Source organism: Corvus kubaryi, unplaced genomic scaffold (genome assembly GCF_017639235.1).
Source record: "Corvus kubaryi isolate FWS band 111438036 unplaced genomic scaffold, C.kubaryi_AGA036_p1.0 136, whole genome shotgun sequence".
In the NCBI taxonomy this organism is placed as follows: Eukaryota; Metazoa; Chordata; class Aves; order Passeriformes; family Corvidae; genus Corvus; species Corvus kubaryi.
Genome location: NW_024580670.1, coordinates 10,943,431 through 10,968,392, shown reverse-complemented (window position 1 = coordinate 10,968,392; position 24,962 = coordinate 10,943,431). Strand labels below are relative to the sequence as shown.

The 24,962-nt window shown below is 46.1% G+C and overlaps 2 protein-coding genes across 8 annotated transcripts in view; both read left to right on the top strand.

Moving 5' to 3' along the window:
* Positions 1–898: 898 nt before the first annotated feature.
* On the top strand, positions 899–18,648 carry TPRA1 (transmembrane protein adipocyte associated 1). Of its 5 annotated transcripts, none has more exons than XM_042016878.1 (11): positions 899–1,031; positions 4,966–5,168; positions 5,319–5,451; positions 8,368–8,454; positions 10,020–10,092; positions 11,061–11,140; positions 12,229–12,339; positions 12,765–12,825; positions 13,876–13,978; positions 14,575–14,655; positions 15,741–18,648. In XM_042016878.1, exons 2-11 carry the CDS (start codon positions 4,978–4,980, stop codon positions 15,973–15,975), a joined length of 1,155 nt encoding a protein of 384 aa, XP_041872812.1. In that variant the 5' UTR covers positions 899–1,031; positions 4,966–4,977; the 3' UTR covers positions 15,976–18,648. The 5 variants fall into 5 exon arrangements, with proteins under 5 accessions (XP_041872812.1, XP_041872820.1, XP_041872835.1 ...); XM_042016886.1 differs by lacking the exon at positions 899–1,031 and adding an exon at positions 1,231–1,367; XM_042016869.1 differs by lacking the exon at positions 899–1,031 and adding an exon at positions 1,232–1,387.
* Positions 18,649–19,995: 1,347 nt separating this feature from the next.
* CHCHD6 (coiled-coil-helix-coiled-coil-helix domain containing 6) overlaps positions 19,996–24,962 on the top strand; it is a 111,496-nt gene continuing 106,529 nt past the window's right edge. For all 3 annotated transcript variants that reach the window (XM_042016925.1, XM_042016919.1, XM_042016916.1), the window contains exons 1-4: positions 19,996–20,200; positions 21,909–22,038; positions 22,970–23,024; positions 24,273–24,399. In XM_042016925.1, coding sequence (XP_041872859.1) covers positions 20,012–20,200; positions 21,909–22,038; positions 22,970–23,024; positions 24,273–24,399 — 501 coding nt within the window. In that variant the 5' untranslated portion in view covers positions 19,996–20,011. The remainder of the gene's footprint in view (positions 20,201–21,908; positions 22,039–22,969; positions 23,025–24,272; positions 24,400–24,962) is intronic.

Sequence of the window (24,962 nt, the reverse complement as noted above, 5' to 3'; positions counted from 1 at the left end):
TGAGATGAGACAAGCTAAGGACTGGCTTCTCCTGATGTCATTCCAAAGGCATGACACCAGCATGAAAACCTGTTTCAACCCAGTGGAAATCAGAGGAATTGGGCTGAGGCAGGCAAGTCTCCAGGTACAACACCTTCATGAGGCTTGCTGAGGTGTAGCTGGAAAATTTGACCTGAGAAGAGGATCAAGCAGATTTAAGCTGAGGAAGATCTGTGAGGAGGGCCTGGAACCCTCTGTATGTGGTGTTTGCTAGAGCAGAACGTGCAAACTTGACCAATGTATGGATTTTTCTAAGGAGGCGTAGGCTCTGTACAGCAAACTTCAGCTTAGCAAAAGCCTTGCATTCCTACAGAAGCAAACCCTGCAGCCACGGGTGAGCCACAGGTAGAAAACCATGCCAGAATGTATCCTCCAGTCCTCGCAATGACTCAGATAACAAACATTCTCCTTGAAACTTCCCTGTCAGCCAGCTCTTACTGCTGAGAATAACGTGCTGGTGCTTAGCTGGCTATTTCCTTTAATTTCCTATATAAATCTTGGCTCATTTGTCACAGTTACTTCCTTGTTTACTATACTAAGTGTCTCTTTTGTCTGCCTGGTATTTGCACTGCTAATTATTGATCGTGTTTCCCTTTAGCAGCTGCTGTCCAAACTACGCCAAGTTTCTTCAGTCAGCTTTAAACTGTCCTTAAAAGCCAAACTCCAAGGCTGTTAATCATTCTCCCCCGCAGGGACTTATTATCGGATCTCCTTCAATTATTAACTGCCCTGCCTTGCCGCCACAGGCCGTACAGAATTCCTGCGCAGGTGCATCCTGCTTCCCCCCCGGAGGTGTGTGACGGTGGGTGCTGGATCGCAGAGCGCTCGCTGTTGGGTGGTAGGCTGCGCTGTGCGGGCTGGCCCAGGAGGTGGGATCGGGCTGTAAAGGACAGAGCCTGCCCGGCAAGGACGGACTCGAGACCGCCGGACCTGCCGAACCCCGGGGTCACCTTCTTGCCCATCCCCACCGACCCCGCGCTGGCGACCCACAGGTGGGTGGGGGACGAGGCGCCTTTAAAGCGCGGCGGGCCTGCCCCCTTGGTCCCGCCTCCCGGCCCTTTCTATTGGCTCGCTCCGCTGTTTCTTTTGGCCCCTTTGACAGCCTCCGCTCTCTGATTGGTCCATCCGGAGCCCTCTTGGGGACCGTCTCTCAATAGCGCCCCTGGGCTCGCCGTCGTTGTGGCGGCAGCGGCTGTGCTTGGTTGCGCGGCGCTGCGCTCGGGCCGCTCTTCAGCGACGCTCCCCGGCTGAGGGGAGCGGCAGGGCCGGGGCTGGGATGGCGGGGCCGGGGCCCCGGGACTGAGCGGCGGCGGCGGGAGCGGGGCCGGGTGCGAGCGGGGCCCGGCGGGTACGAGCGGAGTGGGGCCGGCGGGAGGGGGTAACGGGGAGGGAGGGAGGGACGCTGGGGCGCCTCAGAGCGGGGCGGCGGGGCCGTGCTGCGCGGGGGCCGCGGGCCTCCGAGGGCCGCCCAGTGCAGCCCGGGAGCCCCATGGCCGGAGCCTCAGGGGCACCGCTGGGCAGCTGAGGTGGGGTGGAACTGCGGCGCGTCTCCAGCTGTGTTGCTTTAGCAGCCTGGGAAGCAGGCGGCGCGTCCTCGCCAGCCTAGAACCAAGTGACCACGCACTGCTACTTCTCTTGCGTGTTGTGCACCCGCCTTCCAGAGGAATCAAAACCAAAACAGAAAAAACCCCGGGATATGCATTTCTAAAATCCACCTCTGGGCTAGGGTTCTCTGTCTCTGAGGGTTTGGGCTTGTTGTTGATACTTCTGCTTTCGGTATTATTCTTCGGTTTATTTTCCCCCGTTGTAGTTGCTTTCTTTTTAATCTTAGTTCAGAATGAGATGTGAGACTAAAACTAAAAACTCGATCACTGAGGGTAAACGCCTGTCTTAAGTTCTAAGAGTGAAATGAAAAATGCAGTTGTTGTGAGCAAAACAGAGGGTCGAAAAGCCTTCTTAAAATGGATGAGAACAAAAAAAGGCTTATTTTTTTCTTTTTTGTGTTGGTGGGGATTTTGTTGTTGTTGTTGTTTTTTTTTTTTACTTTTAGTGTTCTGGGGTATTTTTAAGCATTTAAGTTACTGCAGTAACAGTTGTATTTGAGCAGGCATCTGGTGAGTGCAGTTTTTATCGCACAAATAGAGTATTTTAAGAAGCAGTCCTAATCCTATCACGATCTGTACTTAAGAGACTTTCTGATGCTGTTTGCAGAAAGAAATAAATGTTTCGATTTTTTATTACAGCTGCAACTTGTGCAGTGTGTAATTCACCTTTCTGTAGGTGGGCTTTGAAAGAAGACAGAATTGCCAGTGATGTGAGCTCTGAATTTCACTGAGCTCTGATATTGTTACAGTGCCATGATTCGAGGAACAATATCCATTGGTGAGATAACATTTCCCTGAAGGTGCAGCAGAGCCTTTCTGAGAGCTCTGTCACTGCAGCCCAGGATTCATGCCTGTGGTCTTGCCCCAAATGCAGCTTGCCCAGGGCCTGGAGTGAGGGATTGGCTTCAACCAAGTCAGCCTGACTTCATTTGGAATATAGAAAAACATCTTATTTTGTTTTCTGGTGTACAGAGCTGCCTGCTGGATGAAAAGGGGGGACCACGACTGCAGTACTGATTTCTTTTCATGCAGTTCTGGGTGATTTTACCCCATTGCATGGGCTGGGCTGGCTGAAGCGGGCAGTTCTGTGGAGGCAGGGTGTGGCGAGTGAGCTCTTGGATATGTTCAGCTGACTGGATTTATTTAGGACTAGACAGGGTGAGGACAGTGTGCTGAAAGGAGCAGTGTTGCTGGGAATGACAACCCCTAGCTGGATCCTTTCCATCAGTTCCTGGTCCTGTTGCTGTGGGATTTTTGCTGTTGATTTAGACAGGAGTGGGCCAGTTCTCCACATCCTTGCTGTAGGCCTTAGCTATTAGAAAAGCATGACCACAGTGTCTGATGGTCTTGGCTGCCCTTTCTTATCACGTTGGATGTTCTGTTACTCTGCTTTGTGTACACTTTACCTGGGGAAGACAAAAACAAGTACCAGGCTGTAGCAAGCAGCCTGGCTGAGAGGTGAGCTTGATTCTGCTTTGCCCTTTGAAACCTTGTGACTGGAGTTCTGTTATGTGTGGCCAACTCCTCTCCTTATCAGCAGCTGCTGTTGTGTGATAGTGGTGGCTTCTAGCGAAAAATAATGGAGCCTGTTTGCTCTTTTCATAAGAAGTTGTTTTTCTGATGTAAATCTCTCACAGCTTTATGTTTGAGCTCTTTTCAGTGTGACAGGCAGATGGAATTTTTGTCCCAGAAGAGCTGCTAGGAGGTTGTGATGGTTCACAGTTGCTAATGTTATTCTGCCCGTGGTCTGTGAAGTTTTTCTCTACTTTTTCCCATCTTTTTAAAAAATCATGTAGAAATTTTTCTGTGTCGGAAATGTGACCGTACTTGCCCTCACTTCTACTGGGATGTAGTGATGTTACAGAGGAAGAGAGTGGAGCAAAATTGTTGAGAAAATCCTTCTCTTAACAGTTCAGAGACGTGAGTAGCTGGAGGGAAGAGAGGACATTTCCAGAGATAAGTTTTGAATGTGAAGGTTGTTTGCTGGAACATCTACTTAGAAGCAGAATATTTTGGCCCAGGTTTTGCCATCTTGGCATGAAGTTGCTCCTTCCAGGTCTGTGTGTTTATTTACTGTGATGCCTCTCATGCAGCACAGCATTCGGCAGTCACAAAAGAAAATCCCAGCTCAGGGAGTATCTGTCAGCAAGGATGAATCAAAGGGAGGGTTTGTTGGCTGAGGGTGGGATAATTCCCTTGCCCCTTAGAGAACCTGGGAAGAGTCTCAGTCTCTGAAGGGAAAGAAGAGCCTGTTACTGACAGTCTCGAGCAATTTGTGGAGAAGGTGCTACTGAACTCTAAGAGCTCAGCAGATGACACAGGGCTGTGCTGATGCTTTCCAGCTTGTGACTCACCCAGAACCTCTAAGGGAAAATACCTTCTCAGCCCTGTCATGGGGGCTGTCAGTTTTCAGCACGCAAGTCAGGGCTGGAGTCAAACAGGGAGAATTTTTTTTGAGATAAATCCTGGATTAGCTATAACACACAGACTGTTCAAGTGCTGTCCCTGGCAATGTGCATCTTTAAGATGTTGGCTGACAAGAGATTTATCATTTTTGCATCTGTGGGTTGTCTGTGATTTCTTCTTTAGGCATTGTCAGGAGGGGTGATTGGACCCTGTGTTTGTATTCATCTTGTAGCTACTGAAGTACCTTAACAGTCAGGGTTCTGCTTTAAAGTGGGAAGAGATTTGCTCAAAACCAGAATAGTTCTGGTGTCTTGCAAAGTGTTAGAAAAAGAATGCTGAATCTTGGTTTTTGCCAGTGCTGGGTTTGAAAGGTGAAGACTGTACAGTCCCTTTAGGTGGGGGTATATGATGCTCTCCCTGCTCTCAGACTTCATGGTTGGTAACAGCAATGGGTTTTCGGTAGGGGCCTTCATCTTTTCTTTCCAGTAGTTGAAATCAAGTCATTGACTGTCACTTCTTGATCTTGGGACCAAGAATGAGTGTCCTGGTAAAGTAGGGTTTTTGTCTCCATCTGATGATGCCATGTATTGCTGTCTTGATTTCTTCTAGGAATATGCCAAAGCTCAGATAATCACAAGATTTATCCTCCATAGCACCATTTGAAGGTGCTTGTTACTGTGATATCAAAGTGTGGTTTTGTACTGACCACTCTAATGGCTGTGTTCAGACTTAGGGCAGGTGGCATTTCATTGTGTAATACAGTCTTTGACATGATGATAATTGGCTATACCAAGCAGGAAGCAGTTGTGCAGGGGCTTAATGTCAAGGATGTGTTTTTTTAGCTCTGACTCACAACTGATTTAATATTGCTTATTTTCCCTGCTGTGATTGTCTTGCTCTGCTTGATCTGGACCAGAAGGAAGACAGGATGTTCCAGTCCATGATGTCTGTGATGACATTCTCTGTGTCTGACAACATCACACATTCAACTGCCCTGGTGACAGCACTGGATAATGTGACAACTCTCTCCCCGATGACAACGCAGGTGATCAACGACACGAACATCACAGTGCCACACAAGTGCCTGTTGTTGCTCTATGAAGACATTGGGAAGTCCAGGTGAGTTGGAGGAAATGGGACCACAGTCTGACGCTGGACCAAGGGAAAGAGCTTTGTTTGTTTCTCAGTTTGGTTGGGAAGGGACTGGGGCTGGTGCCTTCCCTTCTAGAGGCTGAAGAACAGGGATAAAACCTGTCTTACTTTTTGCAGAGTCCGCTACTGGGATCTTCTCCTCCTGGTTCCCAATGTGCTTTTCTTTATGTTTCTGCTCTGGAAGCTGCCCTCTGCCAGGGCCAAAATCCGGGTCACTTCCAGCCCAATCTTCACTACATTCTACATATTAGTGAGTACCATTCTGTGCCTTTGAACTGAGGACTGTTTTTTTAATTACCACTCATGAACAATGTCACTGAACTAGTGGAGAGAGCCTAGACTGGCTCTTGCAGGGATAAAATCTGCTTTTTGTTGAAGGTGTACTACAAGAAGTAGACATAGACTTTTTTTTGCACTCTGAGTTCAGCTCTTAGTAGACACTGGGACCATATCTGCTGGATTTGAGTGGATTTTGTTCTCCTGTGGTGATTTCATTTTTCTTTTCCTTTTTTTCTTCCTTTGTTGCTTTGATGTCTTGGAATCTAGTATCTTATGCTTTCTTTGCTCCTTGCAGTAAGTAGCATGGGACACAAACCCAGCTTTTCATTGAGGTAGGGAAAGGAGAATAATTTCGGTGAAGCTGTTGAAAAGCTTGGTCATCTGCTGGAGAAAATGGTGATGTGACAGGGGTTCTGGTTAGTCTGGGAATGTAGAAATCCAACCCTGTTAGTTTCTTTCATATCATGTCACAGTGGCCCCTGACTTGATCATGTTCTTGATAGTTCTTAAGGTGGAAACAGAATATACAGTACAGTTACAGTTCACAAACATCTAAGATCTTGCTGTTCTCCTCTCACCAGTTCTGTGATGCCCTGTGATACTGCTTACTGGATATCATAAGTGCAAGAACCTACCTGAATTAGTTTAAAAAGACCATTCAGAAGCTTTTTGATACCCTGGCTTGCCTCAGTATATAACATGTGGTTGCTCTTCCTCAGTGAGGTTAGTACAGGCTGTGGAAGTGAATGTGTGTTTGAGTTGGATTAGATGGACACCTCTTTCCCTGGTCTGTACAGGTACTGCCATGGCAAAGCCCAAGAAGCTCAAAACCAAATCTGACCTGGTAGCCTCACCTTCACATTGGGAAGTCTTGTTAGCTCTTTCAGGCTATGTGTTGGGGTTCCGGGCTTCTGTACAGTTTTGGATAACCATGTGTACACACAAATGTTTCAACCTTTAAAAAATATTACCATCCCTTTCCAGTCTGGATTTAAACCTTCCTACATTTTTCCAGTAATGCACATGATCAGTAGAAGTTTGTGCCAAAGGCTTTGAAAAACAAAACTCTTGATAAACCAAAGAGAGGAAAGTGAACTGACTTTATACTCTGGATGGCAACTCAGCCCCACATAGCTGCTCTCTCACGCCCCCTCACTGGAACAGGGGAGAGCATCAGAAGAGTAAAAGTGAGAAAACTTGTGGGTTGAGATAAACACAGTTTAATAAGCCAAAGCAAAAGCTGTGCACACAGGGAAAGCAAAGCAAGGCATTCATTTACCACTTTCCATGGGCAGGCTGGTGTTCAGCTGTTTCCAGGAAAGCAGGGCTCCATCACATGGTTACTGGGGAAGACAAACACCATCACTTTGAAAGTCTTTTCCTTCCTCCTTCTTCCTGGCTTTATGTGCTGAGCATGATGCCATATGGGATATTCCTTGGGCCAGTTGGGGTCAACTGTCCCAGTTGTCCCCTCTTAACTTCTTGTGCACCTCCAGGCAACTTGCTGCTGGAGTGGGGTGAGAGGCAAAAAATGCCTTACAGTCTGTGTAAGAGCAGTGCAGCAGTAGTGAAAACATTTGTGTTATCAACAGTTTTCAGCACAAAAATCCCAAACATAGCCCCATAACAGCTACTGTGAAGGAAATTCACTCTATCCCAGCCAAATCCAGCACACAGTCTTAGAGGAAAATGCTTGAACTCAGTTTCATATTCATTTCTTGAGTGTATTATTGGGAAATGAGGATGGAAGTGTGTTCTGCGAGGACTTCCTTTAAATTGACTGTTTGTCATGTCTTAAAGGACTGCTTTCTTGTGGAGTTGGTGATTAATGTGGAGTTAACAGATTGGGAAGAGTCTCTACCTGCTTAGAGAGGAAACAAAAAGGTGTGTGCTCAGCTCCAGTGAGTTGTTGCATCTCTAGAACACCATTATATTCAGGGACCCTTATTTTTAGTCAGTGTTTTGTCATGGAGTTCTCCACCCCAGGAGGGATTGTTGTATTCTTCTTTCATGCCATTGCCATGTCTTCTTCCTCTAAGGAGATACTCATCTGTGGGTCACTTATTGGTCATTTCAATTCTGCAACCACCTTCGAATCAGCTTTGACTCTTGGTTCTCTGATAGGTTTAGCTGTCTCCTACCTTCATCATTAGGATCAGCCTGGGACTCAGAGAATTTTATCTGGAAAAATCCACTTTCTTAAAGTGTAAGTCTGCATAGTGGAGTGTAGATACATCCAGCTGAGCTCTTAATTGCATAGTATGGCAGTGACAGCACAGGGTAACTGAGCCTTGCTGAGCTGTCATGTTTAAATGGTACATGAAGTGAGTGAGATCTGTGTTGCACTGTGCAGCAGGGTAAGATGTTTTAAAGCTGGTGGCTGCAGGTGACTTTTCCTCTGCATTTCTGAGCATTATCAGTGTGGAGTGAGAGAACTGCAGGTTTAATTTTGTCACAGTTGTGTAGTGGGGTAGTTGGTATTGAGTGGTTTCTGGTATCTGATGTGATTGGTTTAGTCAGACATACCAACCATTTGGTTTTGTAATTCAGGATATGTTTTCTATCTGTTTCTTTTTCTCCTCCCCTGCCCCAGTGGAATGAAGGGTGGGAAGACTGTAAAGATACTGGTGTAAAGACTGGGTGAAGAACTCTGGAGCTTAATCTGACTGCTGAGGCAATTGTTCCTTCCTAAATTCTAAGGCAGTACTCCTATCTAAGAGGTCTGAGGAATCTGTTCCAGGAAATTAACTCTAGTCTGCCACAGGAAATTCTTAGTACTCATTATCAGACTTGAAAGCTGACCTGGAAATGGTATTCTAGAAGGGTTTCTGATCGCTACTGCATATGTGCCCTTTGACATGAGCTCACTTTTGCTCTTTTTTTGCAGGTATTTGTGGTGGCTTTAGTTGGCATTGCCCGAGCTGTTGTCTCCATGACTGTGAGTGCCTCTGATGCTGCCATGGTTGCTGACAAGGTAGGTGCAACACTGACGTTAGAGGCTGTGCTTTGTGTACTTCTGATCACAGAAATCTGCTCTGGCTTCCCTCTTACGTGTGTGCAAGGATAATGTGGTTTTTTGCAGTACTTTCAGCTATGTGTACTATGGAATCCTGTTTTGATAGGTGGATCTAAATCATCACAACATCCAGCATGGTAAAACAATGGATTTCCTAAAATAGACACACAAATAGTGGCAGCAAAAGTTTCCTGTTACAGGGATGAAATGATTCTCTTTTGCAAGAGGTAAACGTTCAGAAGCCTTTAGTGGATAGGCAAGACCTGGCCTTTGTTACTCTTGCAGTATTCCAGTAGCTCTTTGAAAGTGTTTAAGTTTTTATGTTGAATGCACATAAAACCAACTTTCCTTTTGAGACTGACACTTGAATGTCCTTGCAGCCATTCTGAGCACAGGGTGAACCCTTAGCAAACAGGAAATATCTTTGTACGTGCTGTTCTTTGTAATAATTTGACTTGTAGCAGAATATTACTTAAAACAAAAAGCTCTGCAGTTCTTGAGCTGTTAGAGAAAGAGGAGGCAGCCACCAAGTACAGATCTTTGGGCTTTATTCTCTGGCATCAGTGTGGTTCCCCTGCTTTTCCCTTTAATGTTACTGTCAGAGCATTGTGATGAGCTGCTGTTGCGAGTGGCTGGATGTTTGTAGCATTTTTATTCACCTCTGTCCAACAGATGTAGGCCCAGGACTTGAAGAAGAGGTGGAAAGGTGTTTTTCTTCAGCTCTGGTGTTGCTGCTGAGTGCAGCAACTGGGAAATCATGTAGCAAGACAGATACTGACAGTTTTTTCTGTAAACACGTCCTATCCTGTCTATTATGTTTCTTCTGTGTCCTCTCATATATATGCACACACACACTGTGTGTTTGCTGGGATTAGAAGTGTCTTATCCAATGCCTCTTAAAATATTATGTATCTTCAAGAGAGAGTACTATTCAGTGTTCAGAGATAAAGGGTTAATAAGCCAGAATTTGTGTCCTTGTTCTAGGTTTGGCACTGATTTATTGCATGACTCCCTGAAAAGTTGCCTCACCTGCTTTTTATTGGTCTTGTTTCATCAAATAAAACATGAGATTGCAAATGACAGGCTGGAATGGGCCGTGCTTTTTACTTGAATATGCTTTAGATTTAAGGACCAGTAGCTTTGGGAGAGGGCAGAATACGGAGTTTTAAGAACTGACCTTGTTTAATACTATACTTTTGAGATTGTCATGGGCTTGTGCTCTTTGGGAGCACAGCAGCAAGAATATACCTGAGACAAGTGACAGATCCTCAGCTGAGGCAAACTGTGGCCACTTCCTCTCTGTAGACCTGCTGTTTGCTTGTTCCCACACAACTGTTCTGTTCCACAGGCACGAACAGGGCTTGGAACAAGCATGTGATCAGTATCCCTACAAAGCGTGAGACGTGCTTGTAGAAATGACCAGCCATTCAGAGGTTGCTATCCCCTGGAGTTTTGATTTATTAACTTCAAACTGGTTCCTGGCTCCATCTAATCATGTTTGTCTGGTCTCTGTTATCCCTCAGATCCTGTGGGAGATCACAAGGTTCTTCCTTCTGGCGATTGAACTGAGTGTGGTGATTCTAGGCCTTGCCTTTGGTATGTGTCAGGAGGTTTTTGAGTGCTTTGAATGTTTTCTATTCCCTTTCCTTCCACAGAGGCTGCATCTGTAAGTTCATGGTGGTGCTGATTCTATAAAGTGAGGAGGCTGTAGAATAAATACAAAGGACAAATTGTGGAGTTGTAGTTAGAAATGGCTGAAGGCCTGATTATACCTTAGAGATCTATGGCTTGTGCCATTTAAGGGTTTACATGAGCTTTGTTTGTCCTGCACTCGTATGATGGAGTAATTTAGGTAAGATTTTTATGCCAAGATCAACAGTCTGATCTTTGCTTCAACCCCATTTTATTTAGGATGGGCCCTTCTATCCCCTTTATCCCATCCTTGATTGGTTTGATCTATCCTGGCTGCATTCAAATGCTTTATCTATACCTGCAATTGTAATTCTGCTTTTTTCAGTTGTGCAAGTGAAAATGCCTCTCCCTGTGGGTCAGAGTAGAGGGGAGGGTAGGTGTCACTGTTGCATCTGTCAGTGGGACATGTGAGCAGTATCCTTTTCATCTGTTGAGTGCTCATAGAATAATTTAGGTTGAAAGGAGCTTCTGGAAATTGCCTGCTTCAGTATATTCCAGTAGAGATTTCTCTACCCCAGCCTCCTATCAACTCTTCTCCCTGAGAAGCTTTATAGCATCTCAGTGTACATGATGCTGGAGTCATTGCTTTTTTTTTTTGTTTTTTTTTTTCTTTCCTGTAACCCCAGCAGAAGGACTTAGTGGTTTTCTCTGTATTAGTGTGGACAGGAGGAAAGCAAGTTAAAATCTGTTGTTTTGTAAGTAGGATTTTGCCTGTGAAAGGCTCAACTCTCCAAACAGGGTTTAGTGAGCTTTAACCTTCCCTTGAAGGCCTCTGGAAATACAAGTGTTTTCCTTTATTGGTTCTGGAAAGAACTGATTTTAACCAGTGCTGGGATTACTTCCTGAGTCACTTCTGTACCCCGTAATTACAGGTCACCTGGAGAGCAAGTCGAGCGTGAAACGTGTGCTGGCAATCACCACTGTGCTGTCTCTGGCATATTCTGTCACCCAGGTGAGTACGTTGAAGCAGAAGAATTTGCAAAAGAAGGGACTTGGCTTGAAGTTAAGCAGTTAAGAGTGTGACTCCTATCTGAAAGAGGCAGCTTTGCTCTTTGGATGAGGATTTGGAGAAAGACTGAATGCTTGTGGCAGTATATAAGCAGATAGTATCTGCTTGTCCTCTTTACTGCATCAATAGCTCAGATAAGGTGAAGAAGTAAGATGAGGTTTGGATGGATTGCCTTGTTTAGTGAATCTTGGAACAAGAGTGAGGTTTTCCACACCTGAGCCACAAGTTCTGGATCTGGCCTCAAGGGCCTTGAAAACCATGTGCTTGCCAAGTAAGGGCACTGCAGTGGCCTCTTGTCTGCCGAGTCTATGAGAGTTGAGAGCTCTTGCTTCTCTTCAGACTAGCAGCTGGCTTGCTGGCTCAGTTTATTAGACGTGTCTTCATGTCCCTGAACAATGCAATCTGTGTCTGGGTTTATTCTCCTCCTCGGCGTGTCAGTGGTCAGCCCATGTCTCTGTACTCAGGGCAGCGCCAAAATAACACACAGAGCTTTGTTCTGGGACCAGGCTCTTGGCTGCAGAGGCAGTGAGCTGATCATTACCACATGATAAAGTTGGAGGAGCCTCATAAAATATCAAGTGTTTGAGCTATATCTGGGTTCAGTAGTGCGTACAAGCAGTCTCCACTGTCTGTATGGTAGCTCCTGTGCAAGACAGTGTCCTTTCCCCAGCTGATATTCTGGATGTTTCAGCAGAAAGGTCTACTTTAAAGATGGAAATGGAGCTCTTGGTCTATTTTAGATAAGTGCTTGTATCCGATGTCTACCTCAGTCTCTCATCTGGAATGTCACTGATGCCAGTTTCTGTCAGATGCAGATTCCTGCCACTTGTTTTCTCCTCACTTCTTGTCTTCAGTTTCTTCCTCTTCTGTGTGAGTGTAACTTGGTCTAAGCAGGGCAGGGCTTGGTTGGGTCGTGGGGGCAGGCCAGCTGTTTTTTGAACTTCTTTAAATGTAGTGTTCCTTGTCCAGACATGCATTTCAGTGAGGATACCACCTGTGACAGAATCATGTTGGTACCACTTCTCTCCTAGGGCACCCTGGAAATCCTGTACCCTGATGCCCACCTGTCAGCAGAAGACTTCAATATCTATGGCCATGGAGGGAGACACTTCTGGCTTGCCAGCTCCTGTTTCTTCTTTCTGGTAAGTACTGGGAATGTGTTATGCACTCTGGTGGCTTCTTTGTGTTTTCTAAATGGAGCAAGGAGGATGATTTGAGTACAGTAATGCCCTAATCCCCCTCTTGCCTCCTACAGCACAGCATTGATGTTTCTCTTGTGGTGGGGAAGCTGAAGCAATAAAGGTGCAATGAGAGTGGTGTAAGCTGGGGCAGCTGGATTCCAGCTGAACTCAGATGTTCTTCCCTCCCTTGTTTCTCAGTGACAGCTGTTTTATGCTGATGGGGGTGAGTTGTGGGGCCTTCCCATCTGTGCTGTGTTTAATGTTGAGGGTTTGTGCCTCTGCCTTGAGACATGTAGGGAGTACATGGTACCACACACCATCCCTGAAAAGATTGTTGAGTTCAGGTGCCAAGAAGCTGTGGAACTATTAGTTCTTTGTCTCAACAGGTCTATTCCTTGGTGGTGATTCTTCCAAAAACTCCTCTGAAAGACCGGATTTCTTTGCCTTGTAAGTAACTGTAGTGTTTTCCGTAGTATAGATGGGTTACAGCATCAGGATAAAGCATAGGTGGAAGTAAAAGGTTCCTGTATGTGTTCATACTGCAGATGCATTCCATGTCTCAGGGTTCAGATAACATGGCAAAGGACTGATAGTTTATCCCTAGAAAAATTAGTACATTGTGTCTTTTGGAGAGCAGAGTAAGAGCAGTTACACTGCTACTTTAGTAGCTAAACAATTACATAAGAAAACAAGACCTACTGCTCAGTTAATGATACAGGTATTACGTAAATATGTAATCTTCTGAGAACCTTAAGAAATGGCTTCTTAATAACAGCTTCCTTTGAAATGCACACAGGATGTTAAAGTGTGCATGCTAGTCATCCCCTGGGAAGGGAAGGCTAAGTGGGAGCTGCTCAACAGTTTTTATCTGGGCTTTTACTTTATTAAGATGCTTCTGTTTGTTTGGTTTTTTGTTGTTGTTGCATAATATCTACAGTTCTTGAATAGAGCTGTTATTAAAGTGTTTGTGCTGAGCTCTTCTCTCTCTAACTAGTGTTGGCATTCATGTGTGGGTACCCTGAGGGAGGGGATATGTATGTCACAGGCACAGGTCCTGGGCCTGATCTGCCTGGTGTCCAGCATACCCTGCTGCTCCTGTCAGGGTCTCCTGAGCAGTTTTATTAGTGCTGTACATTGGAAGGGCTCAGCTTCTGGTTCAGCTGGGTTGTCTTTGTTTGTTTTTCTTGCATTCAGTTACGTGACTGACACTGGTTGCAGGCGCTTGCCAGTAAATCTTTGCATGTGTTGCCATAATCATGCTTTCAAAACCCATCTTCTGTGTGTAATATACACATGCAGGAGGGTATGGTTTAGTCCATTATACCACCATCAATCCTGCCAGCATGGGACAGTAAAATGCAGTCTTAATTCTTCAGCAGTTCTTAAAGAGACAAGGTGGTGAGAAGCTTCTGTTGGATTTGGCATCTCCATCAAACAGATTTCCACTGGTCTGGTGTTTGAGGTTGAGCTTCATGTGTATCCGTGTCTTTCCCACAGCCAGGAAGAGTTTTTATGTTTATGCTGGCATTCTGGCACTGCTGAACCTGGTGCAGGGCCTGGGCAGTGCCCTCCTCTGTGTGGATATCATAGAAGGACTGTGGTATGTACACCGGGGGAGGAGGTCTGCAGCCCTGGATCTTGTGTTGTGTTTGAGTGTCCTTCAACACTGCCTCTCCCAAGAAAACAAACCTATGTTGTGTTCCTAAGAAGGAATAAACCTGTTGGTTCTGTTTTGTGCCAAAAGACCTCTAAGTAATCAGGAAACTCCCAGTGGAGAGGTTGTGGAGCTGCATGGGCTGCAGTGCTCTTGAGGTGGTGTGAATTCACTGATGTCTGGCCATTAGTAGGTAATAAGAGAGGAAAGTCCATTTGCTAGAAATACGGAGACACCCTTATATTTGGAGTCTCGTTCTGCAGGGATCAGTGTCAGATCTGCGAGTCAAATTTGGGAGCACTGAAACTCTGCTCTTGGTCAGACCTTGGGTTTTGGCATGGTTCCCCTGAGTGTCTAGAAGCAGTGACACATGTTGATGACAATGGTTGTTACTTTGCATCAGTTTAAATTTGTTTAGCATGACTTTTGTTGATCTCTGGACACTTTGGAGGGAAATCGGATCATTTGGGAGGATGTGAGTGGTGTTACCTGTATTGTGCTTGAGTGCTAAATCCCTTCCTGTTCCCTTTTGCTGTTGACAGCTGTGTTGATGCTACCACGTTCCTTTACTTCAGCTTCTTTGCACCTCTCATCTATGTGGCATTCCTGAAAGGTTTCTTTGGGTGAGTAGCCAGGAACAGGAGTTCAGATGGGTGTATATATTTTCATTTAGTTGTTTTGCACTCAGGTTCTCTCAGTCTGTACAATAAAGACAGCAACTAGAAGGCCAGTTAGAGAACCAGTCTCAATTTCTGCCCTTGAAGAATTTCTTGTGTGACCCGGGGCTGCTTACTTCTGTGCAGGGCTCCTTTGTATGCAGAGCAGAGCTGATGGCTGTATTCCTCTCACACACGTCAGAGGATCACTTCTTCAGCATCAGCATCCTGTGTAGTACAAAGCTTTTCTGCTGAAGTTGATAGCTAAATGCTTAATGAGGGATTGAGTCCTGGGAGCTTAAACGGTCTTCCGTGTGGTATTTGGTGTAAATTTGTAGAAAGGATGTGGAGGTTGAGTAACTCTTCTGCTGAGGACTCCACCATGGGCCCAAAAATCACCAGTGAAAAGCTCTGGGAAGGGCGATTCTCGGGCCGGGGTCGCCGCCGTGTGGCCACTCACAGGAACTGCACCTTGGTGCGAAAACTCGAGTGGTTTATTGTAGGGTTTAGTATTTGTTGGTCATTAGCAAGAAACAGCCGGCTTTAAAATAACTAAGAACATAAATTACTTCTAAAATATAAAAATGTACCTCTGCATCCCTTTGAAATTAGAAGGGAACACTGTCTGGAGTTAAAGATGGAAACTGCTGATCCACAAGTGTTTGTGTTTTGGTTTTCATGGTGTGCACTGGTGGAACTTGAAGTGTACTCCTGTTGTGACTCATTTTGGTGTCAGTAGCCAGGCTGCTGTGGAGTTCAGTAGTGTTTGGGTGCTGTTTCCCATAGTAATTCAAAACTCCCAAAGATGAGAACACTTCTCCCACAGTAAAGTCAGGATTCTGCCACGTGTATTTCTGTTAAGTGACTTCATCTGAAGCTTCATTTAGCATTACTTTATGTACTCTGCCACAGATTTCTAGACCAAAAGCTCATTTAAAGGGTGTTTAAGGTCTGAATGCACAATTTCTTAGTGCTGATGAGTTTCAGTTAAGGATAGGTGGCTGTGATACCACATTGGTTAAACATGCATTTTAAATCTTTCTTTACTCCAGGTCTGAACCGAAGATCCTTTTCTCCTACAAATGTCAGGTGGATGAACCTGAGGATGTGGATGTGCACCTACCCCACCCTTATGCTGTTGCCAAGAAGGAAGGAATGGATTCTGGGTTCTACTCAAGCACTCAGATTGACACCACAGCCTACCTGGACGATGTGGCCTCTATGCCATATCACGTGGGAAGCATCAACAGCATAGACAGTGACCGCTGGAAATCTATCAATGCCTGAGGCAGGACACCTGAATCATATGATGCCTCATTCCTTTCCTTCCAAACTCCCTGATATCACAGCTGTTAGAATGTCCACTGGAAATCTGTCCTTGGCTACCTGCCACGGCTTTCCTCTTGTCCTTAGGATTTCCAAAACCTATCATGGAACTAAGTTGGCAGCCCAGACCCTTTTGGGAAGAGCACTTTGTTTCTACCTGAGAACAATGTAGAGCAGTTTTGTTCATAAACCTTTAAACACTGAACTTTCCTGATCTTCCATGTTTCAGATGTGAATATAACCCAGAAGATAGCCCTGGCTGGCACCTCTTCCATTTCAGTGACTGAAAGCACTCATCTGCCACTTAAGGGAATGGTGTTTAGGGATGAGGGTGCCGATTTGACTGCTGTATTGTACATATATAGCACGATTTTGGTGGTTGAAACCAAAGATGGTCTTCCTGGGCTTTTTCAAGCAGCATGGCTGCCTGCATCTTGCCATAATGCAACAACACAGGTGGTGATAGTATCTGAAGAGGGAGGCTGGTCACTGGGGCTCACCCCTGGTTTCAGCTAACACTGATGAAAATTGTGAATTGAAGTTGCTAGTGGTTAAAAGGAGTGTTCTGAGTGTGTGGGGGAAAAGAGGTATGAGGAGGAATTAACTGTTCTCTGTGTCCAGGGAACATTTGGAGAAGGCTGGTAGCTCACAGCATGGATGTGAAGTGACTGAACAGCAGGGAGACAGAAGGACAGACAGTGCTGCTGTCTAGCAGGAGCTGTGAACCAATCTGTGGAGGCTGTAGAGCTGTGCATTTGAGCTCACAGGAAAATCTTAAGTAACAACACTGAATCAGAGCTGAGTTTCAAGAGTAAAACCTGTGAGGTAGGTGCATTTTCCATCTGCACCCTGCTTCATGGCTTTGGCAGGGGCTCGGAGAGTGCTGTGGAGGAGGAAGATGACTCTGCAGATGAAGGCTCCAGAGACATTCAGGTGCTTGAGGCAGAGCAGAAGCCTATGATGAGTCCAAGCTGTCAGAATATAGTGACTGGAAACTCAAACACCTTAGGGGTGCTAGAATCAAGCTGGCTGGTGTGCTCCAGTGGGAGAGGAGTGGGAGATGGTTGTGTATCTCTGGCAGTGTCCCCTTACGTTGCAGTTCAGATCCCCAGACTGCTGCTGGTCTGAGTAAGTTTTATGGCTTGATATGTTGAAAATACTTATGTGCATGTGGAAAGTGGTCCTTTCAAAGACTTTCTGGCACTTCTTATTAACCTCTTCCATGCTGGAAAAGGGACTGTTGTCTGAGCTGTCTGGCATGCAGTTCCAAGACATGGTGTTCCAATCCAGCGACTGTTCATATAAAGGCTGCATCAGTCTGGTTTCTGGGATATCCTGTGCTTTCCAAGGATGAAGATGAATATTCCTCTAGCTTTGGGGGTGCTTTCCTACCTGAGTCCTCCAGGTAGGTGGAGATCTGCTATAAGCAACTTTCCACTAGGGATGGTAGAAAGAGGGAATTTGCAATGTTAGGGGCCTGTGTGAATCTCTTGCCTCAACTTACTGCTGTTCCTGAAGAATACTGAGGTAAGAGTTTCTGGGAAATTGTTATGCAGGGTGCAGTGTGGAGGTGTTGGTTTGGATCATTAGTAGGTAGAGGAAGGTGTTCACTACCAGGTGTTCCCACCACAGGGAAAGAAAACATGGGTAAGAACATGAAGTTCATATTGATTGCCAAAACTATGCAGGCCTTTGCTTATCTTTTTTTGTTAATGAGCAATGCAGCTTCTCTGTCTGCCTGGGGACTTTGCCCTGTAGGCCTAAGTAGCACTGGCACCTTGAAAACAAACAATGCCCCCAATGCCCCTACACACCCTCCCCTTTTTTTTTTAATTTACTTTTGGGGAAAAAAGGCTTCCATCTGTCTGTGTGCTAGAGCTGACTAGTTTCTTGTAGGTCACAGGCTTTCCCATTTCCACTTCATGCAATGACTGCAAGGGCTGGACAAGCAGCTGGCCAAGTCAGCCTTTGCCACATTAGAGGAGTGTTCCATGCTCCTCTGTCACTGCTGTGAGTCAGCCTGAGCCATGCTGGACTGCTTGCTGTAAAAGGGATGGATGATGTGATGCCTAACTGGCTGTGCTGCTGCTCCTAATGCTGCTTACAACACTGATCCCAAGCTGCTGTTGGTTAGAAAGGGTGGGGGAACCTGCAAAGCTTCCCTGGGCCTTGGACAGAGTCAAGAGAGATGAAGATTTCAAAGCAGTTGAGAACTAAAGGAGCAACTGCTTTTCCATCCCAAGGAGTATTTGTTGACTTTCAACACCCTGACTGAAAGGACTTACCTGCCTTCCTTGATGATGTGAAGAGCCTGTTATGAATTTGCCTTTTTACCATCTAAATTCAGTGCTGAAGGATCACCTGTGCAGGTTGTCAACACATCCATCCTGCCCTTTGCTGGCAGGACTCCAGTATTTCTGGAATGTCCCATGTTCTGCTGCTGAGGAGCTTCGGCACTAGGTCATGGATTGACCTTCCTCCTGTTGTGTATTTATGTATATATAATGCTTTGGGCCATCTTTAAAGTGGTTCTTGAGCAGAAGTGTGTTATGTGTGGAGGGGGTGGTAAAAAGAAAATATAGAATAAATGTATATTTTTCTTTGTAAAATATATAAAATTAAGTTTGGCATAAATGGTCATACTTTATTTCTCAAATGAGACAGATCGGGGAGAAAAAATAACTTGAAGATTTAAGGAAAAAAAAAAAAGATTGCAGGAAGGCATGGGTACAGGTGTGATGTGGTTTTGTTTGCCTTTGCCCACTCTTCCTGCTGGATCCTTGCAGGTGATGTCTGCCACCTGGCTGGAGTTACACCTGGAAGGGGCCTAGGGAAGGATGACAGGAGTAAGCACAGTTACAGAAGGACTTCTGGAGGAGTAATTAAATGGTTGAGAATTTGCCAGCCTGGAAGAGCAGTGGTGTAGGCCTGTGAAATCCTTAGAGAGAACAGAAGAGGTGAATAAGGAATATCTATTCATGGACTCTCAGTACAAAAAACTGGGTGCTGTCAAATGAAGTGAGCAGGTGGCAGATAAGAAATGAGCAGAAGGCAGGTGAGTGTGTTCTGCGAGGGAGCTTCAGCCCCTCCTGTGCTCTTGCCTGGCTGTGTGCAGTGTTTCTGGGGTGCAAACAGCTGCTGGTGCATGATGCAGTGCCCTTGTCTTGAGAACTCAAGGCATGGGCCAAGTCTCCAGCATACAAGGTACTGCACAATTAACAAAAATATTCCCTGCTTCCAGGAATGTGCTCTAGAAGAGGCCTGGATATACAGGGGGGGCTTGGGGGGTGCAGAGTCCCAGATACTCCTTTCATGCTGGCCCAAGTCCCACTCTGAGGCAAAGCTCTGGTTGCCACATTAACTGCAGTGAGGATTAAACAGTTAAAACTGCTCCCATGCACTACTGAGGAGTGGTGTGTTGAGTCGATAAGTAGCACGATACCAACTGGCCCCTATTTCTGGGAATGCAGAAAGCTTGGTTGAAAAAGAAAGATCCTCCAAAGCTGTTATTTCTTGGTCCAGCTGCCTCTGTGTTGCATTATCTCATTCCTTTGGTTCAGACTGTGGATCAGCCATGCCTGGCAACGGGGACTGTATCAGCCGTGGCCTGACCCATGCAGGACCCACCCGTGCGTGTCACAGCAGGTGCCGGCAGGGTCTCGCTGGAGCAGGGTGGCTGGAAGGAGCAGAGGTGAATTCTGGCCACAGCGCAGCTGCTGTATCTGACGAGAGGTCATCCTCCCTCAACTTGGGAAAACCCCCTGAGCTGGCCGTGTAGCGGTGGAAGCTGTAGGGGCTCGCTCGCTGGGCGGTGTGGAGGGCAGGCACACCGGGACAGGAGCGGGACTCTCCGCTGGCCCGGAGGCGCGTTGGCGCCCCGCGCTTCCCCGGCGCCGGGCGGGCCACCCGCTCCCGGCACAGACTACAGCCCCCAGCGTGCACCGCGCCCGGCCGCCAGCACCGCGCCGCGCTATTGGCCGCCCCGCGGCGGCCGCCAATGGGGAGCGGGTATGTTGGCAGGCGCTGCGAGGGCAGAGGTGCTGCTGGCAGCCCGTGCGGGAGAGGGGCGCGGTGGGGACAGGCGACCCTGGCCAGCATGGGTGGCAGCGAGAGCAGCCACGGCGGCAGGAGGGTCACCTTCGGGCTGGATGAGCGGGAGCAAGTCCGGGTGCTGCAAGGCATCAGGGTAAGGCGGCCCGGGGGTGTCGTGGGGCCGGGTGATGGAGGCGGGGAGGCTGCGGGGGCCGGGGGCGGAGGGAGCTGGGCTGTGGACGGGTCTGGCCGGGAGGTCAGGGGAGCGAGGTGCAGGGCTGGAAGGGACGAGTGGAGGAAACCAGCAAGGAGGAGGGCAGAGAAACCTGGAAGGCTGAAGGAATAGGGGGTTGGAGAAGTGGTGGGGCGACTGGTGAGTGGTGGGAAAGAGGGCTGGGGGGGCCTGGGCAAGGCTGTTGTCGAGCGGGGACACACCAGCTCTTTATCTCCATTTCCACACTCTGCTCTCAACCCTCTTCCCCTCCTCGCCGCTTCGTGACCTCGTTTTGCCCCTGCCTTGTGCTTTGCGAACAGTTTCACGCTAACGGCGCCGCGCGGTTCTGAGGGCATCCAAGAGAAGACAGCTCTGCCCTTGCTCATGGTGCCAAGAGCCCGGGCAAAACAGCGCTGTGGGAACAGGAGGGGAGATAAGAGCGTGTGGAAATAGGGAGGTGTTTCTGGGAGGGACAGTGGGAAACTGCTTCTTGACCTTCGGTCGGAAATTGACAAGTGTGTGTGGTGGAAACAAGCCCTAGAGAGTGGTGGTGGTATTATGAAGGAATATTTTTTCTCCATTAATATTTTTCTTTGGTTTTTACATGTTAGTGTGCGGATTTTTTTATTACTACCATAATTTTCATTGCTCTTGCTTCTTGATACTTTTATGTGATTTCCTCCTAAAATCTGCCAGAAATGAACTTACAGAGTGTGTTTTGCTGTGGCTACTTATTTTTTATCCCATTTTGACTAATTATTTGACAAAAGTTAGCTAAAATTGTGCCTATCTCCTTATTAAAGTGTTTGGAGGTAAAGTTGTCTTTGCCTAATTTCTCTTTATAGAATATAGACAGGGATTTAAAATCGGGAATTGGGCACAATAACAATGTATAATGAAGATGTTAAAAACGCTGTTAAGTTGGGCAGGAGTGGCATAGCTGAAAATATGTCTTCTATTGTGGCAAGTCTAGGTGGGGGAACAACCTCATTTCTTTCTGTTCTGCAGCCAGCGCCTCTGACCTTGGGAGGAGGAAGGGGTCAGTTTTAACAGTGCTGTGAGAAGCCTTTTGGATTGAATTGCCAGAAAACCTAGAGTTTATTTTTCTTTCTTCTTCATGGGTTTGAACCCAAGTCAGAGAGTGAGAACGAAATTGAGATTGCAAAAATGTTTGCAGCCTTATGTGAGTGGGAGGTCTGTGTGGCTGTTCTCTGTCATATGGCTTGCAGTGTGTCTGCCTTGCTGAGCTGGGTTAGCAAGCATGGAGCAAGAAGAGAAAAAAAAGGATATATGGACTTAAAACCTGCTTGGTTCCTTTCCTTCCACTTCTGGTAAATTTGTCCCTATACAAAGGGTCGACTAGTTTAGGGGTGCTCTCCAGCTTTGTTGGTGTTTGTGGAAGATTGTCTAGTGAAGTTTTTAGGGTCAGGCAGTAGATTGGAGGTTTTGTCACTTACTCATAGGGTATGGGGTTTAAAAATGTAAAGTCAACATACAAGTGCTGACTGCCTGCATTTGGAGGGATGTTACAATGAGGTGACTGGCAATACTTTTGTGGTACCATGGGAACTAACAAACAGGGAGGTTACCAGTGAAATACACACCAGAAACTGACTTGGTTAATGTCTTCCCTGGTTCTGTGTTTCAGCTCACTGAAGATGTAGTGAACCGAATGAAAGAATCCTCTCAAGGTAAAAGGGACTACCAGAGATCTCCTCGTGCATCCAATGGCACAGCTCCATCTTCACTGGCTGTAGCAGGGAGACCCAGACCTACAGGTACTGTCGGGGTGTGCTGCTGCTGCTGCATGTTACAGAGGATGCTGGTATTTTTCAGTGCTGCCTCGTTGTGAGAGGAGCTCTCTGATTAGCCTCTATCACCCTGTAAACATTTTTAGCATTTCAGATTGTTTATTCTGCAATAAACAAGGCAGAAATATTTTGCCTTTCATTTCTGGCAAGCTGCCTTGCTGTCTGTTTTACATACGCAGGGAGTATATTGTGCATGGGTGAGGGAAGTACTGCTTTTTATTCTTGCGAGAGAAGCTCATAGGGAAGGATAGCCTGTGTAAGCACAGCTGGCTAAGTGGATGATGAAAACTTGGTTTCTGGACTTGTCTTTCTTGACAGGTCAGAAAACTATTTGATTTCTATTGGTTCTCAAATAAGCATTGTTGATATATACCAGCAGTGTGGATTTGTTTAAGGCATCTAGACTAACATGAAGTTAGGGAACTAGGCCTTTGCTTTTAGGGATTTGTTTGCTGTCAGCCTATGTCTTTTCTGAATGTAGAGTTAGTCTTATGGATGGCCTGAACTCTGTCAGATAATTTCATCTCTGCTTGTGGAATCCCTTGTAATTACAAGGAGAGCAGGAGGTTAAGGGGAAGACTTATTGGAACTAGAGGAAGGAAATGGAAAGTAGGTCTACAGCAATGCTTGTGTTTCAGTATATGTAAGGGTTTGAGGAGTTAACATCCTCACACAGAAGTTGTCTGTAGCATGCTTTATTCAGTGTGCCTGGTTGAAGATGATGCTGTTGGTGTCTCTGTTTCATAAATTCAAACTCTATCCATCAAACTGAAATTTTCTTGAGTTTTTTTTTTCTCTTGATAGATAATATGAAATTCTCCTAAAATAATTCATTATGTGATGAAGGACTATGTTTGTAGTACTATTAGTTGTCTCAGGTTTCTGTTCTCCTTTTTAGGAATCCGGCCACCGATGGCAAGTGACTCTGCTGCAGAGCAGGAACTCTACAGGAGGTGAGGTGAAGCTCTTGAAAAAGAAAACAGTTTAGCTCATTTGGGAATATATCTATGTATGCATATGTCTGTGTTTTAGTTCAGCCTGAGCATAATGAGTGTGTGTTTGACAGTGGCTGAACATGAGCCCAGGTGTGTCCAGGTGGCCAAGAAGCCCAGTGGCATCCTGGCTGTATCAGCAATACTGTGGATAGCAGGACCAAGGCCTGACTGTCCCCCTGTACTGGGCACTGATGATGCCACAGCTCAAATCTGGGTTCAGTTTTGGGCCCCTCACTACACAAAAGACACTGAGGTGCTGGAGTGTGTCCAGAGAAGGGCAACAGAGCTGGGGAAGGGACTGGAGCACAAGTCTCCTTGGGAGTAGCTGGGGGTGTTTAGCCTGGAGAAAAGGAGGCTCAGGGGGGACCTTATGGCTCTACAACACCTGAAAGGAGATTGTAGCCAGGTGAGGGTTGGGCTCTTCTCCCAGGTAACAAGTAACAGGACAAGAGGAAACGGCCTCAAGTTATGCCAGGGAAAGTTTAGGTTGAGTATGAGGAAAAATTTCTTCACTGAAAGAGTAGTTAGGCATTGGAACAGGCTGCCCAGGGAAGTGGTGGAATCACCATTTCTGGAAGTGTTCAAAAGGCTTTTGGATGGGGCACTTGGGGACATGGTTTAGTGATGAATGTGGTGGTGTTGGGTTAATGGTTGGACTTGGTCTTTTCCAACCTTAACAATTCTTTGATTCTATTCTATGATTATGTTTTAATGCCTGAGAATCCCCTTTGAAGCCTTTTTCAGTTCAGGGCTGCTTCTCTTAGTGCTGTTGCTGCATGCATTTTGTGTGATTCTTCATTCCTGTGTAAGAGCCGAAGAGCAGCATTGTCAGCCAGGCTGGTTCCTTTTATCACTCTATGTCCCTTGATCTTTTCCAAACCATCATCTATTTGTCTAGATAACTGCTTCCTATTTTCACTTTTTTTCAGGTGATAATTAAGTACTTAATAGAGCTAAATATAACTGAAGTACAAGCTTATGTAGTGCTGTGTCTGCTGTTGTTGCCAGAGTTGTACCTCACTGAAGCTGCAGGTCATATTTAAAGCTTGTTGGGAATTCCTACTGATAATGGGATTGTGAGCAGATTTTGTGTCAAATAGATTCTGGATTTGTGTTTTGGCTCTAAGCAGGGGTATGCCATGACAAGCCATGACCCTTTTGCCACAAGTCTGCTGATGACCTTCTCTGCTTTTGGTGCTCATACAGGTATGAGCAAGAACAGGCACTGGTCCAAGAGGAGTTGATCCGGCTGGCCAAAAGAGAAAGGGAAGCAGCCAGTGAGGCCCAGGAAAGGAACAGCATTAATGAGGAGAGGCAGAGAACAGCCCAGCTGGTGAGTAACAAACCCCCTGCTATGCTTCCTTGCTGGACAGGCTAGAATGGCTCTGCTTGAGGGGATTAATTTAATGTCACTTGTGTGGTGAACTTGGAAGCTGGGGTTTAGGCTGAAACACTCCTCACCTCACTCATCACTTAGCATTTGGCTCACAGTGCAGCTGCAAGCTCCACTTGCAGCATGTCACTCAGTGCTGCGAAGGCATGAACAATGGCTGTGCTGGGGACAGCTTTACCGGTGGCAGGGAGTATGGTGTGTGTATATGGGGTCCTTGTCTAGCTACAGAGAACTCTTTTGAACTCCCAAGTGTTTAAAATAAATGTTTCAATATATACAGGATCAAATTCTGCTGACCTGATGTATCCTGAGACTTTGCTCTGTTTGTTTCTAGGGTATAATTGTACTTGTACACAAATTAATAAAAAGTAATAATGTCTTCGTTTGTTTGAATCTTTTATAAATCTGGTAACAGAACAACTGTTATAAAACTGTCAAGTATTGTAACTTTTTGAAGAAGGTCTAGGATTGATTTTTAGGGACTAGGAAGCATAAACCCTTTT

Excerpts from the sequence above, each read along its gene's own strand:
- TPRA1 (XM_042016878.1), top strand. The coding sequence starts at position 4,978 with ATGTTCCAGTCCATGATGTCTGTGATGACATTCTCTGTGTCTGACAAC. Across the intron at positions 8,455-10,019 it reads CTGCCATGGTTGCTGACAAG|ATCCTGTGGGAGATCACAAG; the intron begins GTAGGTGCAACA and ends GTTATCCCTCAG. Across the intron at positions 13,979-14,574 it reads GATATCATAGAAGGACTGTG|CTGTGTTGATGCTACCACGT; the intron begins GTATGTACACCG and ends TGCTGTTGACAG.